Source organism: Sminthopsis crassicaudata, chromosome 1 (assembly GCF_048593235.1).
Source record: "Sminthopsis crassicaudata isolate SCR6 chromosome 1, ASM4859323v1, whole genome shotgun sequence".
In the NCBI taxonomy this organism is placed as follows: domain Eukaryota; kingdom Metazoa; phylum Chordata; class Mammalia; order Dasyuromorphia; family Dasyuridae; genus Sminthopsis; species Sminthopsis crassicaudata.
The window spans coordinates 41,094,186-41,115,381 of record NC_133617.1 but is presented as its reverse complement, the minus strand read 5'-3'; the positions used below and the strand labels follow the sequence as shown (position 1 = coordinate 41,115,381).

The following is a 21,196-nucleotide window of genomic DNA, read 5'->3' as shown; positions in this document are numbered from 1 at the left end:
TCCACTATCTTTTTCTATAAGCTTTTGTAGGGAAGTGTATCTTCTAAGCTGCTCTTGCCTTTCATGGTCATATCTCCTGCCCTGGCAAGAAGATCAGACATTTACTCATTCTGGAGTTTTTAGATAGGTTTGGCCTACTTATAGAAATTGATTTCTATAGGTTATACTTTTGAATAAAGTTGTTATAATTAGTAAAGGGATCCTTTCCTCCACCCATTTCCCTTTTTTGTACCCTGTTGAATCTGTACACCCTATATTTATAATTTTTATCCTTCTACTTTTACATCATTTTTGATCTTTGTTCAGACAAGTTAGTGGACTAATTACACAGAAAGTTGATTTAGGAATGAATGCCATAATAGTAACAAATCATATCCTTACTAAGGGCAGTAGCCCATCTCTGAATGCTGCTGCTGAGAAAGTTGATGAATTTGCTTTAGCTCTGGAGGTGGGCTATCACTGCTAGAGGGTCCACACTAAGTCTGACAACAATGCCATGAGGCCCTGAAGGCAGCGGATTATAAGGTTGACCAAGTAAGGCTGTGTGAGCCAGCTTAGGTGGGGAAAATTGAGCTGGTTAAAGTTTCCATGCCAAGCAGTACTGAGACCAAGTCCCATGAATGATCCCTAAATTTCCAGCCTGAACAATATAGAAAATCTCAACTTCAAAAAAAGCAAACAAAACTCCCAAGTCATTTCCTATCTGTTATTAGCATATAACATTTCATATTGTGGATGTGTTGCTATTTGGCACTTGCCATTTTTCAGTCCAATTGATCCTAAAGTAGACTCTTGACTTAAGCTAGTCATGTAAAGCTCTTGCAAAAAAATTAGAAAAGAACGTGAAGTTTTAAATCCATAAGAGACATTTAAAGTGTATATGCTTCAGCTGCTTTCTAAAACTTCCGTTTTATTTCCCTACCATCATCCTGAAGTTATATTATAAGGTAAGTTGAGCACTGAAGAATTGACATATTTGAATTGTGGCTCTGGAGAAGAATTTTGAGAGTCTCTTGGATTGCATGGAGATAAAATTAGACCACACTTAAAGAAATTAATTCAGGCTTTTCCTTGGAAGGTTAAATACTATAGCTGAAGCTTAAATACTTTAGTCACATAATAAGATAAGACTCAGTGGAAAAGACCCTAAAGTTAGGAATGAATCACAACAAAAGGAAAAGGAGAGTTGGCAGAGAATCAGATGGATAGATAGTGTCGTGGAATCATAACATGAACTTGAACAGCCTTTAGAGACAGTGGTAGAAGGACCTGACATGACATGATCCACTGGGTCATCAATAATCAAACACCATTGAACAATAAATCCTGGGTTACTAGCAAGGAATCTTTAAAATAGTCAGAGATAATAAAATTGAAAAGACTGAAAGAAACAAATTCCAAAGCTAAACCAATGTGAAAAATTATCAACTGGCCCAGATTATGCTCCCATCCATTATGTTCTTAGAAAATGACTAAGTAAAAATTTCTTTAAAAGCAATATAAATCGGATCTTAGGTTTGAAAGTATAGTACTGGTCAGTCAGTTGGTCAACTAGCATTTATTAAGGGCCTACTATAACTATACCATGAACTGTGCCAAGTAGTAGGGGAAAAAACTTAAGAGTTTCACATATCCCAACTACAGAAATCAACTAAGTCTGAATTTTACAAATTTATTGAACTCGTAAGTGGAAGAAGCAATATTCAAATAAAGTTACAGGAACAGAAATCTGTTGTAAAAATGATTCCTTCTATTTTGCTAGATCTCTAACCTTTGCTCCTTCATTTTTAAAAATTGAACTTACCATTCTGGTCTGGTAACCTCCACATCAATGACTGTCCCAGCTTTTGGATTTATGAGGTTTCCATTTTTCTCTGCAAAAAATCTGGTATTCACTCGTTTCTTCACCACAATGATTACAAGTCTTTGGGTTAAAAGACAAGAGATGGTACATTTCATTTACATGTCCTTGAAGTTGCATCTTCAAAGCTTCTATAATTTCAAGGAAGCTAAGGCATTGGGGAAGTTTCATATGCCTCATTGAAAAGAAAAAAAACCACAAGATTTCACTTCTTATTCCCAACCTCCAATGATAGGGAATATTTTGCCTTAGGGAAAATTTAGATTCAAAGAGATCAAATTGAAGACAGAATAGGGGAGGGGGTTACTACAAAATCACTCCCTAAAAGCAAGCAAACCATGTTGGGGCTTTAGGAGAATGAAAGCTCAACAGGATCAGTAGGAATCAGTAGTTAAAAATACTAATATAATCCTTAGCTACATTAAGGAATATTGCTCTAGCCAAGGGAGGTCATAGTCTTACTGTTTTCTATCCAAGTTTGACCTCTGAAATACACTAATTTTAAGTCTGAGTGCCATATTTTAGTCAGTACATTAGGAAACCAAAAGATAATTAGGAAGAGGTCAACCAGTGTGTGAAGTGAACCACCCATTCTGGAGAGCAGTTTGGAACTATGGACAAAGGGCTATCAAACAGCATGCCTTTTGACTTAGCAATATCTCTGCTGAGGCTATATTCCAAGGAAATCAAATGATAGAAAAGGACCCACATGTGAAAAAATATTTGTAGAAGTTCTTTTTGTGATGGCAAAGAACTGGACAATGAATAGATACTCATCAACTGGGGAATAGCTGAATAAGTTATGTTAATGAAAGTTATGTAATATTGTTCTATAAAAATTATGAACAAGTTGATTTTAGAAAGGTCTGGAAAGATGTATATGAACTAATATTGAGTGAAACAAGCAGAACTGGGAATACACTACATACAGTAACAGCAACTATGAAAGACTTGCTTCTTCTTCTCAGGGGTTCAGTGATCCAAGGCAATCTCAATAAACTTTGAATAGAAAATGTGGGGGAAAAAATTAACTAGGGCAGGAAGGGGCCTGGGCACTTGGGCATATAATAATTGTTTGAAGGAACTAAGGTTATTTAGATCAAGGAAAAGACAACAAAGTTATCATACTGCAAAGAAATAGATTTGTAATTTGCTTAATAACTGAGGATGAGAATGTATACACAATTATATAACAAAATAAATTGGAGTAAATCCGTAGAGGAAGAACTATAGCCAGAGTTTCATATCCCAACACATTCATTCTTAGTTCCATAACTTGGCATTACTTCTGATGGGATGAGAACTTCCTCTTCTTACAACTTTATATAGGCTGACAAAGCATTTCAAAGCTAGAAGCAATCTCAGAGACCATTAAATCTACACCTTATATAGATATCTAGCTTTCCTGTATCTTTCCTCAGTACCTAAGACATTTCTCCCCTACAGCCTCTCTCCTACCCATTTGTGACTTCCTTCTTGAAATAGTAATACAAGAAATAATGAAAGAAAATTGTTCTGAAGTCTCAATCAAGAGGGGAAATTAGGAGAAGAAAAAAAAATCCACCAATCTACCTGAAAGACATCCTACAAGGGAAACCTAAAGGAATATCTTAGCCAAATTCCAAAAGCCTCTAGGTCAAGGAGAAAACAATGAGGAAAGAACAAGTAAAAAAAAATTCAAATATGATGAAGCCACAGTTAGAATCATACAAGGCCTAGCAGCTGCTACATTAAAAGACTACAAGTCTTGGAACAGATATATCTAAAAGCAAAAGAATCAGGGTTGCTGCTGAAAATATACCCAGCTAAGCATAATCCTGAATGAAAAAGAAAACGGAGATTCAATAAATTGTCTGAATTCATGTAAGATTATATAAGGCAATGCAAGGCCTGAAATTTGATGAATTTCAGGGTTTTGTTGCAAAAAGAACTGAACTTAAATATCTGATATACAAGATTCAAGAGAAATATAAAGCAAATATCAAAGACTAATTACTAGGGACTCAATAAGGAAAAAATTATTTTTATATGTGGAAATGTAAATCATATGTAAGATTTCATTAGTAATTGGTAGTTGGAAAGAAAAATAGGGGTAAAGAGGAGTATGATGTGATTCTAAAGAGCAAAACCATGTAGGAAAACATCAAAGGAGTACTTATTTTATACAAATGAGGTGAAAAAGGAAAAATTAACACAGAGGAATTAGGAGGAAGAAGGTTGGTAGTTCTAGAAACTTACTCATCAGAAATGGGTTAAAGGTATACATGTATACCTGGAAGGATATAAAAGTCTTCTAAATTCAGAAAGAAATAAGAGGATAAGGGAATAAGGAGAGGGGAGTAGATATAAAAGAAGAATTTATAAAGGGAACCCTACTCATATCAGATATAGGTTAAAAAGAACATATATTTAGAAGAAAATAAAATCTTCTAAATTTATAATGAAATGAGAGGGTGAGGAAATGATGGGAGTATAGAAAGGTGGATAGGTTAATGGGACGGGATAAGGTATATAGGTTAATGGAAAAGAAATAAAAATATATACATACATATATGTATTAGAATGTTATAAAAGTTTTTTTTTAATTCAGATAAAATCAAGAGGGCAAAGGAAAAGGGAGGGGGAAGAGGTTAAAGGAAGAGAGCTAAGTTAAATAATAGGAGGGCAATGTAGTGGGAAGAAGTAAAGAAGAGGAGTCGGGAAAGATAGGAAAAATAAGAGAGACACAAATACTAATAAAAAAAATAAAAAATAAAAAAAAGATCAGGAGTAGAATTTATTATATAAAAAAGCAAGAGTACCAATCATGGTGTCAAACAAAGTTAAAACTAAAATAAATTTAATCAAAAGTAAAAAATAGGGAAATCATATTCTATATGTCAGCCATATTAATCAATATTTTAGACTGTTAAAATAACTATAAGGCATAAGATTAGAACATTGCTATGATATACAAAATGGTGAGTTTGTGAAGTTGGAAAATGTAGAAATACTTGGACTTATGAAAGATGTTATCTACCTTCAGAGAAACAGAGGAAAAGCAAGCATAGTATATATTTATGTATATATAGGTATGTATATGTATACATATACACATGTGTATATGCATGCATATATCTGTATGTTTGTTTATGCTTACTTGTAGCCTTCTTGGGTAGAGAAAGGGGAAAAAAGAATAAAGCAAAAAGTACACACCAGAGAATAAAAGAGAATACAAGGAAGCAAAGATGGACAGTTCTGAACCCAATGTATAGTATTTTATATTATATAGGCTTTCTCAAAATGGAAATTTACTGCTTTATATTTTGAATCCTCTCCTCTGTTCTGCTATGCACATGACCATTTTTTCGTGAGGTCTTCAAGCAGTTTGGATGAGCACTTATTAGTGATATTAGTTGAAAGTTTTTGGGTACAGGTTGGCCTAGATGACTTCTCAGTCTCTTCTATTATTGTGCTCATTCAGCCTCTGCTTGAAAACATTCACTGGAGAAGAACCCAGTGCCAATGAAGCAACTCTTTTTTTTTTTTTTTCCTGGATAACTGCTGAAAAGTTTTTTGTATTTGTTTTCATTTATTTTAGAAGATTAAATTTGCATTCAAATCTACTACTTTCTGATTCCATTCTCTAGGACCCAGCAAAAAAAGTCTTCAATTTAATTGCTTGTCAAATACTCTCAAAGACAGTTAATCTGTCTTCCTTTAATTTTCCTTTTTTTTTAATTTTTCTTTTAGTATTCTCAATCCTTTCAATTAATCTTTATAAGGCATGATTTCAAGTCTCTTTACTAAACTATTCCTCCTCCCAGGGAATATATTCTAGTCTTACCAATGTCCTAGAGTACCTAGAATATTTCAGAATATACTGTACAATGAAATCCTTATTTTCCATCTTCTAGAACATGGATGCCATTGTTCTGGGGAGGGGAGAGGAAGAGAAGGAGGAAGAGAGAGGGAGAGGAGAAGGGGGAAAAGAGTAAAATTTATTGAGTACAACTAAATATATATACTAACCTGCTTCTTATAAAGCCTGGTTTTTTGTTTTATTTTGTTGCTTGTTTAAGCAAAAATATATAGTCTACAGTCATATTCAGAACACAAGGCCCATCCTCCCAAAGTCATTCAGTGGCATCTCTAGGAAGCTGTGTTAGTCTCTTAGGAGTTAGTTTTTTTTTCATTATCCATTCTTTATGAGTTTATGCACAAATGGGATTCCTTGACTTGTTTGAAGTAGGAAAATTTTGATTCTCCTTCCCCAGAAGCTATTTGATGGAATCACAGAAAGTAATAAGCAAGTAACACACATAGCAATGTGTGTTATATTTTTTTAAAAAGTACAAAGGTGAAACTATGCCCAATTATCCACATATGCACTGGGAAGACATACTAAAGGGCTACTATTTGTTAACCAAACATTGGCCATATCTCTGGGGCTTTTTAAAAAGTCAAGCCTGCCAGCCCAGCTGGAAGGAGCAGGGAGCAGATTTGTTGCCTGACTTCTATGCCTCTAATGAAGTAAGGAAAGGTTCGGGACTTCTCTCTCCTTTCTCTCCTAAGAGTATTATCATGAAGCTCCTCTCTGTAGATTCAAGACAGAAGTAATTCTAGTCAAGAACTGGGCTATAAGGAACAGCCCCAGGAAGCCCAATATACTGCTCCAGAGGGAGAAGGGGAAGATCCCATTGGAAGAGATAGCACCACAGGCCCAGAGAGCACAGGGGTATGAGCTGTGACCAAGACAGCACCCTCCAGTCACACCTCACACCCTCACCACTAGTTTGGGCCCATTCTCCTGTGTTGGGTATGTCTGCTCTACAAGGTTGTCTCAAATTAAAAGGGGCAGGAGACCTTTTGTAGCTACTTCTCTTAATTATGCCATTTGAGTGAAGAATTTTGTTTCAAGCTTATTGTCTAGGGTTAATAATAAAGATAAATCCATTGGTAAGAGTTCATGAGCTATATTTTCAGAGTCTAGATCTACAGAGTGCCTTTGAAAACTGATAGAGAAGCCCCACTTTCAACAATCCACTGGGCAAATGCAAATCACCTCTTTTTGTTGCCATACTTTTTCCTATATTGTACTAATTTGTGTAAAATGCATTCTATCATTCCTATATTTTAAACTCTTGTCCTGAAATTTAAATCCCATTATAGCACCTTCTCCTTAACAAATTATTCTTTTTCAACAGACACTCTTTTCTCTTGAGAAGACCTTTCTCTCAATCAGCAATATAAATAAACTGCACAATAGGTAAAGCTTTCTATCTCTAAACACTGGACATCACTGGGCTATGAAAGCTTTAATCTCCCCACATGAAAGAAAAACCAGCAGAAAACAACTCTGGGAATAAAAAGAATCCACCAGTCTTCTTGTGCTTAGCTTTTTGCCCTATGGGGTAAAAGGACAAAATGAGAAAGAACAAGTCTTTCGGTCCCTTTATTGCCCCATAGCTTTATGACATGTTGCCTTTCTTTCAGGTACCTGGAGGCCTGTGTCCTCAGTGCCATGGACATCATAAGGCCTGGAGCACAGATCTTTTCTCTGTCCTTGATCTAATCCAGCTGTTTTTACTATCTTTGTTTTTTTTGTTTGTTTGTTTGTTTGTTTGTTTTTTTGTTTTGTTTTTTTCCCCCAGTGCCAGTTTTAACTCCTCCGAAGCATATAAGGGGCAGTAATGTTAGAGTTCCAATATAATGGCTCTATGTTCCTTGATGGTGAAAAGAGGTTTTTATAAATATGATTTCAGGACTTTTCCATTTTGTCTGTTGTCCATTTCCGGTTTCATTCTTAAACATGTTTGAGATGATTTTATTTAATTGGTCTCTTACCAAATTTTCTTTTCTGTGGCAATTCACTATTTATACGTGGGAAAAAACTGGACAAAGAATGACTATTGTCCATACTAGAATGTGCACAACCACTTAAATTTTTGCATGTATCCATCTATCTAGGAGTACAAGCACGCATGCGCACACACACACATCTGGGTCAGACACTGCAAATGGAACAATACAGGAAAAAAAAGGGCTGGACTGTCTTTGGGCTTGGTTCTTTTCAGGACCCCAAGCTTCTTCATAAAATAAAAACTTAATTTACGGTGGCATTAACACTACAGTCTCTGAAGAATGAAGCAGCAATTCCCCCAAAAGGCAATGAAGAGGCATCTAGCAGCATGATTGAGTCATAATATATTATGAACAAAGAACAAAAGAGAAATGGTATAAAGAATATTAGAGAAATATACAGCTCAAAAAAATTTATAGACTGGGTCAGCTGGAATCTGATGATGGGTAGTACACATACATGAATGTATCCATGCATTGTCAAGAGGACATAAAGAAGGATTCCAGCACATGTGGTGGGATCTCCTAAGGAAGACATGGATGAGAATTAGAGGGCCAGGTATAATATTATAGGGAATAATCACATTAATGAGATAATTAATTCATCGTAATAGTGGAGTATAATTTCCTTACCACCATAAGCCCTACTGTCTATCCTAGACAAGATTCTTTTCCATATAGTTCAGAAGTTTTTAATCATTTGGAGGTGTTAAAATTCCTTTGGGAAGTCTTGTAAAATTTGTGAATCAACAAGAACAATTTTTAAATGCTCAAAACATACAGGATTATAAAATCAATGTTTTCAAGATATAATCTTTTCCATCCCCTTAAATCTATGTCAGTTGGAGATGGGGAGAAGAGAGGGTTCCTGTGGAGCACAAATTAAGAGCCTTTGATACAGATTGCTTTTAAAGATTAGAACTAATAGTTTGTTCCAATAATCACTTTATAATTCACATGTGCTTACTTGTAAGAATAATTAGGAAAAGAATTTAGGCACGTCAACATCTGAGGTATTTCATAATTCACCATAGTTTCAAGTTGACCATCTCCTATGCCATCCCGATACACGAAAATAAATTTAGGTAATGTGGATTGTTTATTATTCTTCTTCCAGGCTTTCAATGCCGCTAAAAAGATATCAAGAAAAAAAAAATGTGGTTCCAATTATAAGGCAATATTTCTCAAGATTGTTGCTTTGTAACACTGCTCAATTTAAGCTAACCTTTAAGTTGGGATATTGTTAATTAGAAAATGAGAAACTTACTTTCTAAAAAAACACAGAGATCATCTAGAAGTTCCTGCCCTGCTTTCTGAAGGGCACAGTGAGAATACCACCTGTTAAAAAGGAAAGTCAAATTCACATGAACCTGATTTTTTTTTTTTTTTGCAATATAAGAATAATTATGAACAATGTTATATAAAATTCTAGGTTATACTATAAAAAAGGATTATTTATGTAGGGCTTTCAAGGTAGCTTAAAATGACTGTTTCTAGAAGACAGGATTGTATTTGGGGTGTTTGTTTCAGTGAGGAAGTTTAATGGAGATTGGATATTAGGCAGTAAAGGGAGTCTCTGAGTCCCAACATCTACATAGTTTCCCAAGAAGCAGCTGGGTGGGGCAGTGAATACAGTATGGGGATTAGAGTCTTAATTCTGCTTACCTCAGTTCCCTCATCTATAAAACCACCTGAAGAAGGAAATAGCAAAACACCAGTATCTTTACCAAGAAAACCCTAAAATGGTTTTTTGGAGAGTTATATGTAAAATATATATATATATATATGTATATACACACACACACACACACATATATATATATATATATATATATATGTATATACACACACACACATATATATATATATATATATATGTATATACACACACACACACACACATATATATATATATGTATATACACACACACACACACACATATATATATATATATATATATATATGTATATACACACACACACACACACATATATATATATATATATGTATATACACACACACACACATATATATATATATATATATATATATACTATTTGTTGTCTCCACCCCAAATGTTCTTAGGAACTGTTTGTGCCTGACCTGTGACAGAGCATTCTGAGCTCTGATCAACCCAGAACACACAGTAACTCCACTCTTACAGTGATGTCATTTTGGTCTTCTTAGAGAAGGAAGAACAATCAGCACCAAAGAGGTGGATGCTATTAGTACTCCCACTTTACAGATAAGGAAACTGAGCATCTGACAGAGGATAAGGGACCTGCCCAAGGTCCCATTTAGGATTCACACCCAGCTCTGCCATTGGAGGTACAGGATTCTAGGCACAGCCTCCTCCAGCTGCCTTCTCAGGAGAGTTCATCCACCCACATGAGACTCTCTTTGTATCCAGAGTCTGACTTCCTGCTTGCATATATCACAATATTCCTTAGCAGAGGCTCCCAGCAAATCAGCTCCTCCCTGGTGCCCCTCCCAAATCAGCTGTGGAACCAAGGCCCTTACAAGCCAGGAGGACCGGATAGAACAATAGCATCAGAACGCTGGCCATCACTTATGTCCAATCACTGGCCTGAAGGGCTGGTCAGAACATAGCCTATAGAGGTTACATCATTCTTATGAGGAGGCATCCAAGGAGCATTTGAGAGACTTTTTAGATGAATATTCAAGTTAATAAGAAAAAAGCCACTGGAGATAGCTCAGACTTCTCTGGAATGAAGTCTACAACTACCATGGAACACACACTACATCCTAGGTCATATGTTTACATTCATTATAACTGCTTTCTGAGAAAAAATTAAACCCACTACCATCCATATTTCTCCATTTCAATCATATAGTAACCATTTGTTAAGTAGTAGTGGATGCTGCAATGGAGTCTGCCCCACCTGGAGTAAGGAAGTCCCAAGTTCAAATCCCATTTCAGAAAATGACTGGCTGTATAACCTGATCATGTCACTGAATCTCTGGCTGCTTCAGTTTCCTCAATCATAAGCTGGGATTAATAACAGCATCAACCTCTCAGGGTTATTCTGAGGATCAAATGAGATAATATTTGTAAGTGCTGAGCATAGCGCCCAGGATACAGTAGCTACTATCTAAATGCTACCTTTTGTTGAGGATAGTCTTGCTTCTGCCATGCACTGTACTTGCCTCTGGAGATACAAAGACAAAAAGAAACTAGTCCCTTCCCTCAAGAAGTTATATTCTGTTGAAAGAAACAACATGTATCCAACTGTGCATACCCTTTGATCCAGCAGTATTACTACTAGGCTTATATCCCAAAGAGGTCTTAAAGAAGGGAAAGGGACCTATATATGCAAGAATGTTTGTGGCAGCCCTCTTTGTAGTGGCCAGAAGCTGGAAACTATGTGGATGCCCATCAATTGGAGATTGGCTGAATAAATTGTGGTATATGAATGTTATGGAATATTATTGTTCTGTAAGAAATGACCAACAGGATGATTTTCAGAAAGGCCTGGAGAGACTTACATGAACTGATGCTGAGTGAAATGAGCAGAACCAGGACATCATTATATACAACATCAACAACAATATTATATGAGGATCAATTCTGATGGACGTGGCCTCTTCAACAATGACATGAACCAAATCAGTTCAAACAGAGCAGTAATGAACTGAACCAGCTACACCCAGCAAAGAACTCTGGGAGATGACTATGAATCACTATGTAGAATTCCCAACACCCCTATTTTTGTCCGCCTACAGTTTTGATTTCCTTCACAGGCTAATTGTACACTATTTCAAAGTCCTATTCTTTTTGTATAGCAAAATAACTATATGGACAAGTATACATATATTGTATTTAACTTATACTTTAACATATTTAACATGTATTGGTCAACCTGCCATCTGGAGGAAGGGATGGGGGGAAGGACAGGAAAAGTTGGAACAAAATGTTTTGCAATTGCCAATGCTGAAAAATTACTATGCATATATCTTATAAATAAAAAGCTATGATAATAATAAAAAAAAGAAAGAAACAACATGGGCATGTATGTAAACTAAATAAAGGTGCCATTTTTAAGGAGGGCCCAAGCAACAGAGGGAAAAACAAACAACTACATGTAGAATAGTGGTTCCTAACCTGGAATCCATGAAAAATCTCAGGGACTGCATAAATTGAATAGGAAAAAATGGTATCTTTACTCTCACTAACTTCTAAATGAAATGTAGCAATTCCTTCAATTATTTAAAGATGTGACTGAGAAAGGAGTCATAGGCTTCATCTGGCTGCCAACAGGGTTTACAATACATAAGTTACAAGCCTCTGATGTTGAACTGAATCTTAAAAGAAGGAAGGGATTCTTGAGCAGAGAGGTTTTGGGAAGGATACCCAAATAAATGGCAAAGAGTGAGAAGATGAAGAGGTGAGGGAAAAAACAAGAAAGCCCATTTGATTGGACCACAGTATATAGGAAGGGGAGCAATGCATGATAAGGGTGGAAAGGAGGCTGAAGCCAGGTGGCAAAGGGGTTTAAAAGCTCAGAAAAAAAGATTTCTCTTTTATTCTAGAGGCAATAGGGAGCTAGTAGAGCTTACAAAGTAGGAGAGTGACATAAGCAGATCTTTGCTTAAGAAAAAAATCATGTGGGATGCTGTGGCAGATGAATGAGATAAGAGCAAGGCATGAGGTCAAGATATCAGTTAAAAGGAGATGGCTATATTTTAGATGAGAATTGATAAGAGACTGAACTACGTCGGGAGGGGATGGATATGAGAGGTATTGAATTTGGAGCTAGAAATAAGATTCAGCTTTTCCAAACAATAAATATCTATTATTATTATTATTATTATTTATTATAGCTTTTTATTTACAAGATATATGCATGGGTAATTTTACAGCACAATAAATATCTATTAAGTGCTAACATTGTGGAAACAAGGACAAAAAGGAAACAGCCTGGCCCTCAACGATTACATTTTAATGAGCTTTCCCCCACAATTTTCATGGTAGCTAGAGAGCTAGGCTAAAGATTTTAGAATCAGAAGTATGGGACCAATGTGGTACAAGAGCACTGGATTTAGAGCCAGCAAGAATCTGAGTTTGAATCCTGCCCCCACAACCTTCTTAGCTGTGTGACCCTGTGCCTTAAATCTCTGTCAGATTCACTTCACTTGTCTATAAAATAATGATAATAATAGTACCTACCTTCCAGAATAATTGTAAAGGTCACATCAAATGATCTATGTTTAAGTATGTAAGCACATAAAGTGCTTTGCAAACTTTAAAGCATTAGATAAATATTAGCTATTATAATTATTATTATTAGGATTAATGTTCAGGTTCAAGTATCCTGCCTCTGACACATACTAGATATGTGAGTATGGGCAAGTCATTTCACCTCTCAGTCTTTCCTTTCCTCCTCTTCCTCCTTCCCTACTATAGGCAAACCTTAAAGACTAAATTTCTGGCAGTCAGTTAATATTCAGTGGTGGAGAGACTTTCTACATTGGGAGTTCCCCAGACTTATGAAATCTATAGGTCTAGATTCAAAGAAGAAAAACAAATAGACAAAAAAGAATTCTCCCCAATTCTAAGTTTTGTATTTCTCATTTTCACTATAACTGAAAATATCAATAAGGAAAACAGAAATACTTTTTTAAAAATACTTAAGTTTTTTAATTTGGATCTTGTGAGTTTTTTTTTACATAATCATAGTTTTCCCAGTAACCTTCCCTTCTCCCCTTCTCAGTGTTTTTTTAAGAGAAAAAGAAAAAGAGGAGGGAAAAAAAAATCAGCATAATTGACCAATACATCAAATAAGTTTGAAAATATTAAGCAATGGATAACACTAGTGGACTTTCAATCTCTGTAAATGGGTATGATGGGAATGTCAAAAAAGATACTTTCAATGAAACTAAAGGATCAAGAGAAATAAGAAAAGAAATCTAGATCACAGAAAAAAAATTCTCTGATCTTGCCTTCTTGGCATTCAAGTCTCTAGAATCCCTTTGGTCTTTGCCCCAAGCAGAACTCAAACCAAAAAGTTTTGTAAAATTCATTTTATATTTACCAAGTATTACTCACTTAGTCAATGATGCATCTAGGCTAGCAACAAATCCTGCAGCTGAATCATGTCCTGATGAGATGTCATGATAACAATCAATCCCAATGAACATAGCATCTTTGAACTAAAATGATAAAAGGTTTATAGTCACACAAGAAAAAAAATGCATGGAAAAAAAATCAAGAAATTTTCTTTAAAATTTGTTAATGTAAATCTTGAATGACCCATGATTAGAGGCCTTAAGAAAGGTTTTCTCTATTATCATGTGAGCATAAATATTTATCACAGCATAAATAAGAATAGAAGTTGCCTACCATGTTACCTAGTTTATGACAGGAAGACCATCAACTTAGTTGGCTTGCATAGGTAAACCATTCACTTCTATTTGAATTTCTAGGCTTCCAGAAGAAATTTTTATTTATATATATGTATGTATATGTATATATATATGTATGTATGTATGTATGTATATGTATATATATGTGTGCTTATCTGTGTATGTATGTATACATATATACATATATATATATATATATATATATATATATATATATATATATATATATATATATATATATATATATATATATATATATATATATATATATATATATATATATATATATATATATATATATATATATATATATATATATATATATATATATATATATATATATAACTACAACCAAAAACACCAATTTATAAAATTTCCAAAATGGAATTTGCAAAAAGAGACATTTCAGTAAAGTACAACTTACAGGGATAGAAATTTTCCAAAGATGTCCTCCCATCTTGCAATTCATTTGCAGAACCAACTTAGTAACAACTGCCATGAGAATATGGCGTTTGTTTAAGGTTTCAGCTACTATGCACTGACTTGGAATTGGGAAGTCTACACATAGGAGACGTTTTATAGCATCATATTTTTCTTTTTTATTATTGGGCAGCAGACAAACGACCTTGAAAACAAAAGACAACTCCTATCATAAAGAGTCATTCATTCAACAAGCATATATTTTGTGTCTATTATATACAAAAGTTTTATGCAATGTATTTGACAGAGGAAGGAATATGAAATGAAGATTATCACCTGTCTTTGAGGGGCTTATGTTCTCCTGGAAGACATAGAATTGGGATAGATATTTGAATACAATTTAATTTGGATAGAGGGAGTAGCAAACCATTGACTAGGAAGATCAGAGAAGGCTTCCAGAAGAAAGTTGAACTTAAGGTGAACTACGCAGGAAGTTAAAGAATCTAAGAAGTAGAAATAAGAGAATCTGATGCAGTAATGAAGGATAGCGTGGAGAAGTCTGAAGGTAGCAATGGAATTTAATGAGTAGGGGTGATACAACAATCACAAGAAGGATGATGGTATACTCAAGAGAAATATGGAAGATACAGGAAGGTGAGGTTTAGAGGGGAAGGAAAAGAATTATTTTATATTTCTTGAGTTTGAGAAACTTTGTGAGATATCCATTTGAAGATGTCCAACAATTGTGGCTCAGGAAAAAGATAAGAGCTGAATATATAGCTCAGAATAATCTGCATAGAGATACTCTCTCTCAGAGAAGATAATGATTCAACAAGTCTGCTGGAATTTAGTACCTTCGATTTGTTAGGTATTTGCTAGGTCCTGGGAACAAAAAGACAAAAACAAAATAATCACTTTCTTTAAGGAGTTTGTTGGGAAGGGCCAACGTGTACCTGTAATCACATACAGATGACATAAAATTTAAAGTAAAAGAGTGTAGAAAGAGAAGAGGACTCAGGACAAAGCCTTGGAGGACATCTATGATTAGGAGGTGGTACAAGAATAATGATCTAGCTAGCAAAAGAGAACAAAGAGTGGTCAGCCAAGTAGTAAGAAAAGCAAAAGAAAGAATATTAGAATGTGAGAAATAATGGTTTGGAAAGAGGCACCGTGAAGGAACATACTCAGGATAAGTGAAGCAGTTTAAACTATTTATACACTCCTGCAGGAACGGGTGTAAAAACTCTGTATAAGTTTACCCATACACCTCACAGATATCTGAGACATTAATTACACCTAGGAATAACGCCCTAACCCCACCTCCTCTCCTCCTCGTTTCTATTGGAGGAAACCCTTCAGAAGTCTAACATGTCATTCCAGTTCTACTACCTACATTCCTTAATATGTTCCCCCTCCCTGATCATACATCCCATGTTGAAAGAGGGGACTAATCCCACCCTTGGAGTATGTCAGTTAATATGCATGTACCTCATTAAGCATGTGTGCTTAAAAAAAGCTTGTGTCCTGTCACTGACCCCATCTGACTTTAGCCAGTTTTAAGCCTGGGCCCCCTTCTCAGAAATATTTTTAGCTAGCTTCTTGACTCACAAAGTGATTAGTTGGAGATATCTTAGCATGATGCTTTCATTCTTCCCTTCATCCTGACTATCTCTGAATAAATTATTTTGTGACTATAAGCACTACTATTGACCAAGATTATACAGACCACTGATTTGACTTCTCCAATTCCTTATTTTTGTAACCATGTTATAACATCTATGGAAACAGAACATTCTTCTCCCACCATTTCTCATGAGAAAAACTCAAGAGCAAAAGAAATCCCAGAAATGTGTCAAATGTTACAAAGAAAATAAGAAGTGTGAGGACTGAGAAAAAGACACCAGATTGGACAATTAAAAAATCATGAGGCAAGGCTCATCTGTGTTTAAAAAAAAAAAAAAAAAACTCCTTACCCAGTGCTTGTGGCTAGGATTTTATTAAAGGCTATTAAGAGAGTAACAACTATCTGGAATAAGTCCTGAAAAAATACACATTCTATACTAACGCACAAATTAATGTATGCTGTGAGACCATCCCAGAATGGCAAATTTTATTGGCCACCACTCCAAATTTTGCACATGGATCTCCATTAAAGATAACCCGGCTACTACATAATTGGCGATGGATCTTTGAAGAAAAGGTTTCTAAGGTTCCTCTTAAAGGACCAACAATCATTACAGACGCCTCCAAAGAAAATATTTGTGCTGTATACTCTCATGATTTAACCATAATTTGGTTGAAGTGGTTCTTCCCAGAAGCCCTTGCATTATCCCAAGCCCATTCTCTAGGAGGATAAAAAGAGGCAACATTGAGCTTGGAAAGCAGTCTGGACTGGGGAAGGACAAGGGCTGGAGGACAGCACTCCAGGAAGAGAAGAAGTCTCTGCATTACATCAGGCCTGACGGGGCTTTCTGCAGGAAGAGAAGTCACTTCTCTGGACAAGAGTTAATGGCAACTGCCTGGAGACAACGGTTCTCTACAGGAAGAAGAATCTGTCTGACAGATTTGAGTAGACACAGCAGATCTCTTCCCAGAGAGCGATCCGGCAGCTTCTGGAGACAACAGCTTGCTACAGTCCAAGAACTCAGGAGTCAGCTTCAACCTTCTACACATTATTGTATATATGCAAACAACAGAGAAATAGAATTTTACAGAAAGCAGAAGGGGAAAAGAACATATGTGTCTGGAAACAAGTAATAAAAAGGAAAAGACAAGGACACCTTTCAGCTCTTTGAAACAGAGAAGTTGTTTCTTCCCCTGCATTGATTCTTTAGATTTATGACATTTATGTTTTTAAGAACAGCGTTTGGGAACTCAAAATCGAGACCCGGACAATATATTCTCATCATAGTGGCAGCAAGAGGCCTGAGCCAACAACTCTCCTGCCACAGACTGCTTTTGGTTAAAGATCACACATGTGTATATCCAACCAGATTTCTGGAAATCTTATTGTTTTCTTCTCAAGATACTTTTATATTTAAGTTTTCTGGCAGGTATAATATAAGTATTGGGAAGTACCGATTATCATAATAGAGAAAAATTAGTTCAACAATTATTGTATTACAAAATACAAAGTTTTCACAACTCTCTTGATTTGGACTATTTCTGGCAACAAACCTCAAATGTCCTAAATATACATTCCTTTTATATTTAATCTCTTCTAGAGCTTTCCCTAATACTTCAGTGCAATTCAGATGTTGAGTAATATTAAAGGTTTGGTACCTGTGTAACATTCAATGTCCATGTAAACATCAAATTTCTTATCCTAACATCCTAGGTCTAGCCATCTATTTCATAAGATTATCTGCTTCTAAGAAATATTTTAACTTGGAAATTCTGTATCAAGTCACTGCCCACAAATTATTTCATTTGGTCTACTTAAACTCAGAAACATGTATTCCTGAAGTCTTTAATTGGCATGTTAGTTAACAGTATTAGAATGGACTTTGTTTCTAGAAAAGATTTGCAGAGGGTTTCTTCCAGTAGATCAACTATCTAGGTTCCAGGCCACTTGTAGAATTTTGTTAGGTAACGTTGCTTAAATGTGTAAGTGATAAAATTATAATTTAGTAAGGTCTTACAAAACCTAATCACATTAGCTTTCCAGAACTTTCCAAGGAATTCACATAAAATCTTGTGGAATTAACATCATAAACATCAGAGCTATAGGGAAGACATCAAATTAAACTAAGAAATCTGAAAATTTGAAACATACATAAACATTTGTGCTTTCTATCTTTACCTGAACCCTGCATATGTTAAGGAGATTATTTGGATATAGAGTATTTTTCAGAAAGTAAGAAGGGAAGGGAAAGTTATATATTGGAAATAAGTAACAGAAGAAAAGTTTTGACACTTTTCAGCTGGTCAAAACTGGAGCTGTGGATTCTTTTCCAGTCTTGATTCTGTAGTTTTGTGACCTTTGATCTTTCAGCAACAATTTCTGGAAGCTCAAAATAAAGTGTGGGGCAGTTACCTTTTCTTATCATGGTGGCAGTAAGAAGTCCAAGCCATAGTTTCTTTCCCATTATGATCTTTCTCTTACCCTGGTGGCAGTGAGAAGCCTGAGTCAGGAATTCTCCTAAAATAAACCTTTTTTTTTTTTTTTTTTTTTTTATTCTTGGAAGGGAATCTTTAGAGTATATAAATGCTCTTAACAGGATTTTAAAACAGCAGATTATCAACCATCCATAGGCACCCAGTAATGCTGTAAGGCCATGAGGTAACACAATAGATCCAGGTGCAAATTTGGCCTCAGTCACTTCCTAGCTGCAAGATAATACACAATTTACTTAACCTCTCTCTAAGCCTAAATATCCACACTTGTAAAATAGGGAGAATCCATCAAGTAAGCACTTACCTCCTAAGATTGTAAGGATAAAATTAGGTATTTGTAAAGTGTTTTACAGACTTAAAAAAAATTCTATAAATGCTAGCTCTTATTTCAGGAAAAAAAAATTCTTGAATTAAGAATGCATAGGATTAGGAAAGGGTACCTGTGTAGATAGATGTAAAAAATAGTGCAAAAAATATAGCAGGAAAAAAAAGCTAATTTGGTCCCATGGAATTCAATTACATAAAACAAATCTTCACAAACCTTGTTCAATATAAACATGTGACAAATCCATAATGGTCATTCTTTTTGGCAAAAGATTTATTTAGGAAAGAGATTGCAGACAAAATGAAGGGATATAATAGACACCAGACCAAGTTAAATATGAAATAGAATTGAGAAAGCAGATAGTTAGACTAAGACTAAAATAATAAAAGACAAGTTACGCAGAAGAACTCACAATTAACTAGGAGAAAGGAAATACTCCATGAGGCGGAGGAAAGCTACTGTCTGGCAGGTTAGACTGACCGGAGTTAGCTAAGAGTAAGAAGAAAAGTGCCACTAGAGGGAAGGCTCTTTGAAGAGGGAGAAAGGAGAAGACCTTAGCAAAGATCTTCATCAGAAGCAGATCTTTTATTGGGGAAATATAGCCCTGGGGGGGTTTTCAGGGAAATCAGAGAAGTCAAGACACTGAAAACAAAAGGAAGGGGTCAGTAGCCAGATGGAATGTATCTTGCTAAAGATATGCTAGTCAATATCTTAGAAGGTTATTTGAAGATACCCAGAGGTTGGGGGATGGACAATGGGGGTTGCTTAAAGAGTTCCTTCCTAGAAAGTCCGGGAATTATCTGATTATAACTTCTTCCTGATAGAGGAAGAGAATACACCACAATAAGAAGAGATACAAAGTGTTAGTAAGATGAAGTTTCTGTTTACACAGACTATCTGTTGGGAAGACTATCCATATATGAGGCAAGGCAGAGAGGCCAAGCAGGTTACTTGACATAGAGTTAAGATTTTTACTGACTGAGGGTGGAGGGCAAACATCAAAGAGAAAGTAACACTTTAGCTGAATCAAGTAAGAGAATCAATAGTACATGCAAAAATCACGAAAGGAGCAAAGTGCGTGGCGTGTTTGGGAAAATACATGAAGATGTGCTAAGGATGGGAAGGTAAAAGGATCCCAGATAATAAGTCTTTCCCCAAACTTGAAATTCTAGCCACTGTTTTTTCCTTTATTCACCCAAGTCACTCCCCATTCCTGGAATGTTCTCGCTTTGTCCCTGTCTTTCAGAATCCAGCACCATCCTTCAAAGTTCAACCCAGGTGACATTTCCTTCACAAAGTCTTCCCTTATTTCCTTTGCAAAGTCTTCCTTTATTCCTCCAGTTGTTAATTGTCTCTCTCTCAATTTAAACATATGCTATTGTAGTATAACCTTCTCCTCCTTGCTCCCACAATCCATGAACACAAGCTCAAGGAGGGGATCACCTTTTTATCTTTGCATCCCCAGTGAATCATTTTTAAGTTTCTGAATGTGGCATCAAAGGAATGCTTCTGGAGCCAACTGGAAATAAAAGAACCAATACTTGCTATTTCAGAAGTAAAAATTTGGCTACTTACAATCTGAATCTGTTTTGTAAGCTTCTCCTTTAAGATTTCCAGATACTTATTAATTTCATATGGTACATCTGATCTAGGAAAGGAATAAATAAACTCATTATATTCAGAAGTCAGAGCATGGCCAGTTCAAGTTACATTATTCACATAAGCTTAAACAAGTTTCATATAGTAATGAATTCACACATTAAATTCAAATAGAAAGAAGGAAATACAAAAAGGTACAAAGAATAAAAAATTCAAATAGTAAAAAGGGACCCATAAAGGCTAAAAATATTTGTTAAAAATGTCACCAGAAATTTCAGGGGGAAAATTTTTCTAGTCCCTTATCAGGTTTATGTACCAAAATGTCTGATACTCAATGTCATAATACTCAGAAATGTTCCTACTTTAAATTTCTTCCCTTCATTTTCAACAAACAATTTTGATCTTATATATATGTATATATATACATATATATATGCTTATATTTACATGGCACTTTCTGATATTTTATCCATCTTCGTAATAAAATGTTCTTCCTATCTTCTATGACAGAGGTGTCATAATTCTGTCCACCAGCCAGCTCTCCAAAGCTATCTCAACCAGATTAAAATGTGATTAAGAAATATTTAACAATATAAATAAAAAATATGATACAATGTGGTAATTTTAATATACTGTTTTAGTTCTAAGA

The 21,196-nt window shown here is 35.2% G+C and overlaps 1 protein-coding gene across 2 annotated transcripts in view; it reads right to left on the bottom strand.

The window, feature by feature from the left end:
• Nucleotides 1-21,196, bottom strand: part of LOC141560814 (piwi-like protein 1) — a 58,645-nt gene that overhangs the window by 5,951 nt on the left and 31,498 nt on the right. Inside the window, exons 14-19 of one of the 2 annotated variants that reach the window (XM_074299565.1) lie at nt 20,524-20,596; nt 14,512-14,712; nt 13,771-13,874; nt 8,970-9,040; nt 8,670-8,832; nt 1,805-1,924 (exon numbers count right to left, since the gene is read on the bottom strand). In XM_074299565.1, the coding sequence (XP_074155666.1) occupies nt 1,805-1,924; nt 8,670-8,832; nt 8,970-9,040; nt 13,771-13,874; nt 14,512-14,712; nt 20,524-20,596 (732 nt within the window). Of the gene's footprint in view, nt 1-1,804; nt 1,925-8,078; nt 8,228-8,669; nt 8,833-8,969; nt 9,041-13,770; nt 13,875-14,511; nt 14,713-20,523; nt 20,597-21,196 lie in introns of those variants that run through there. The other variant, XM_074299573.1, reaches the window with a different exon arrangement.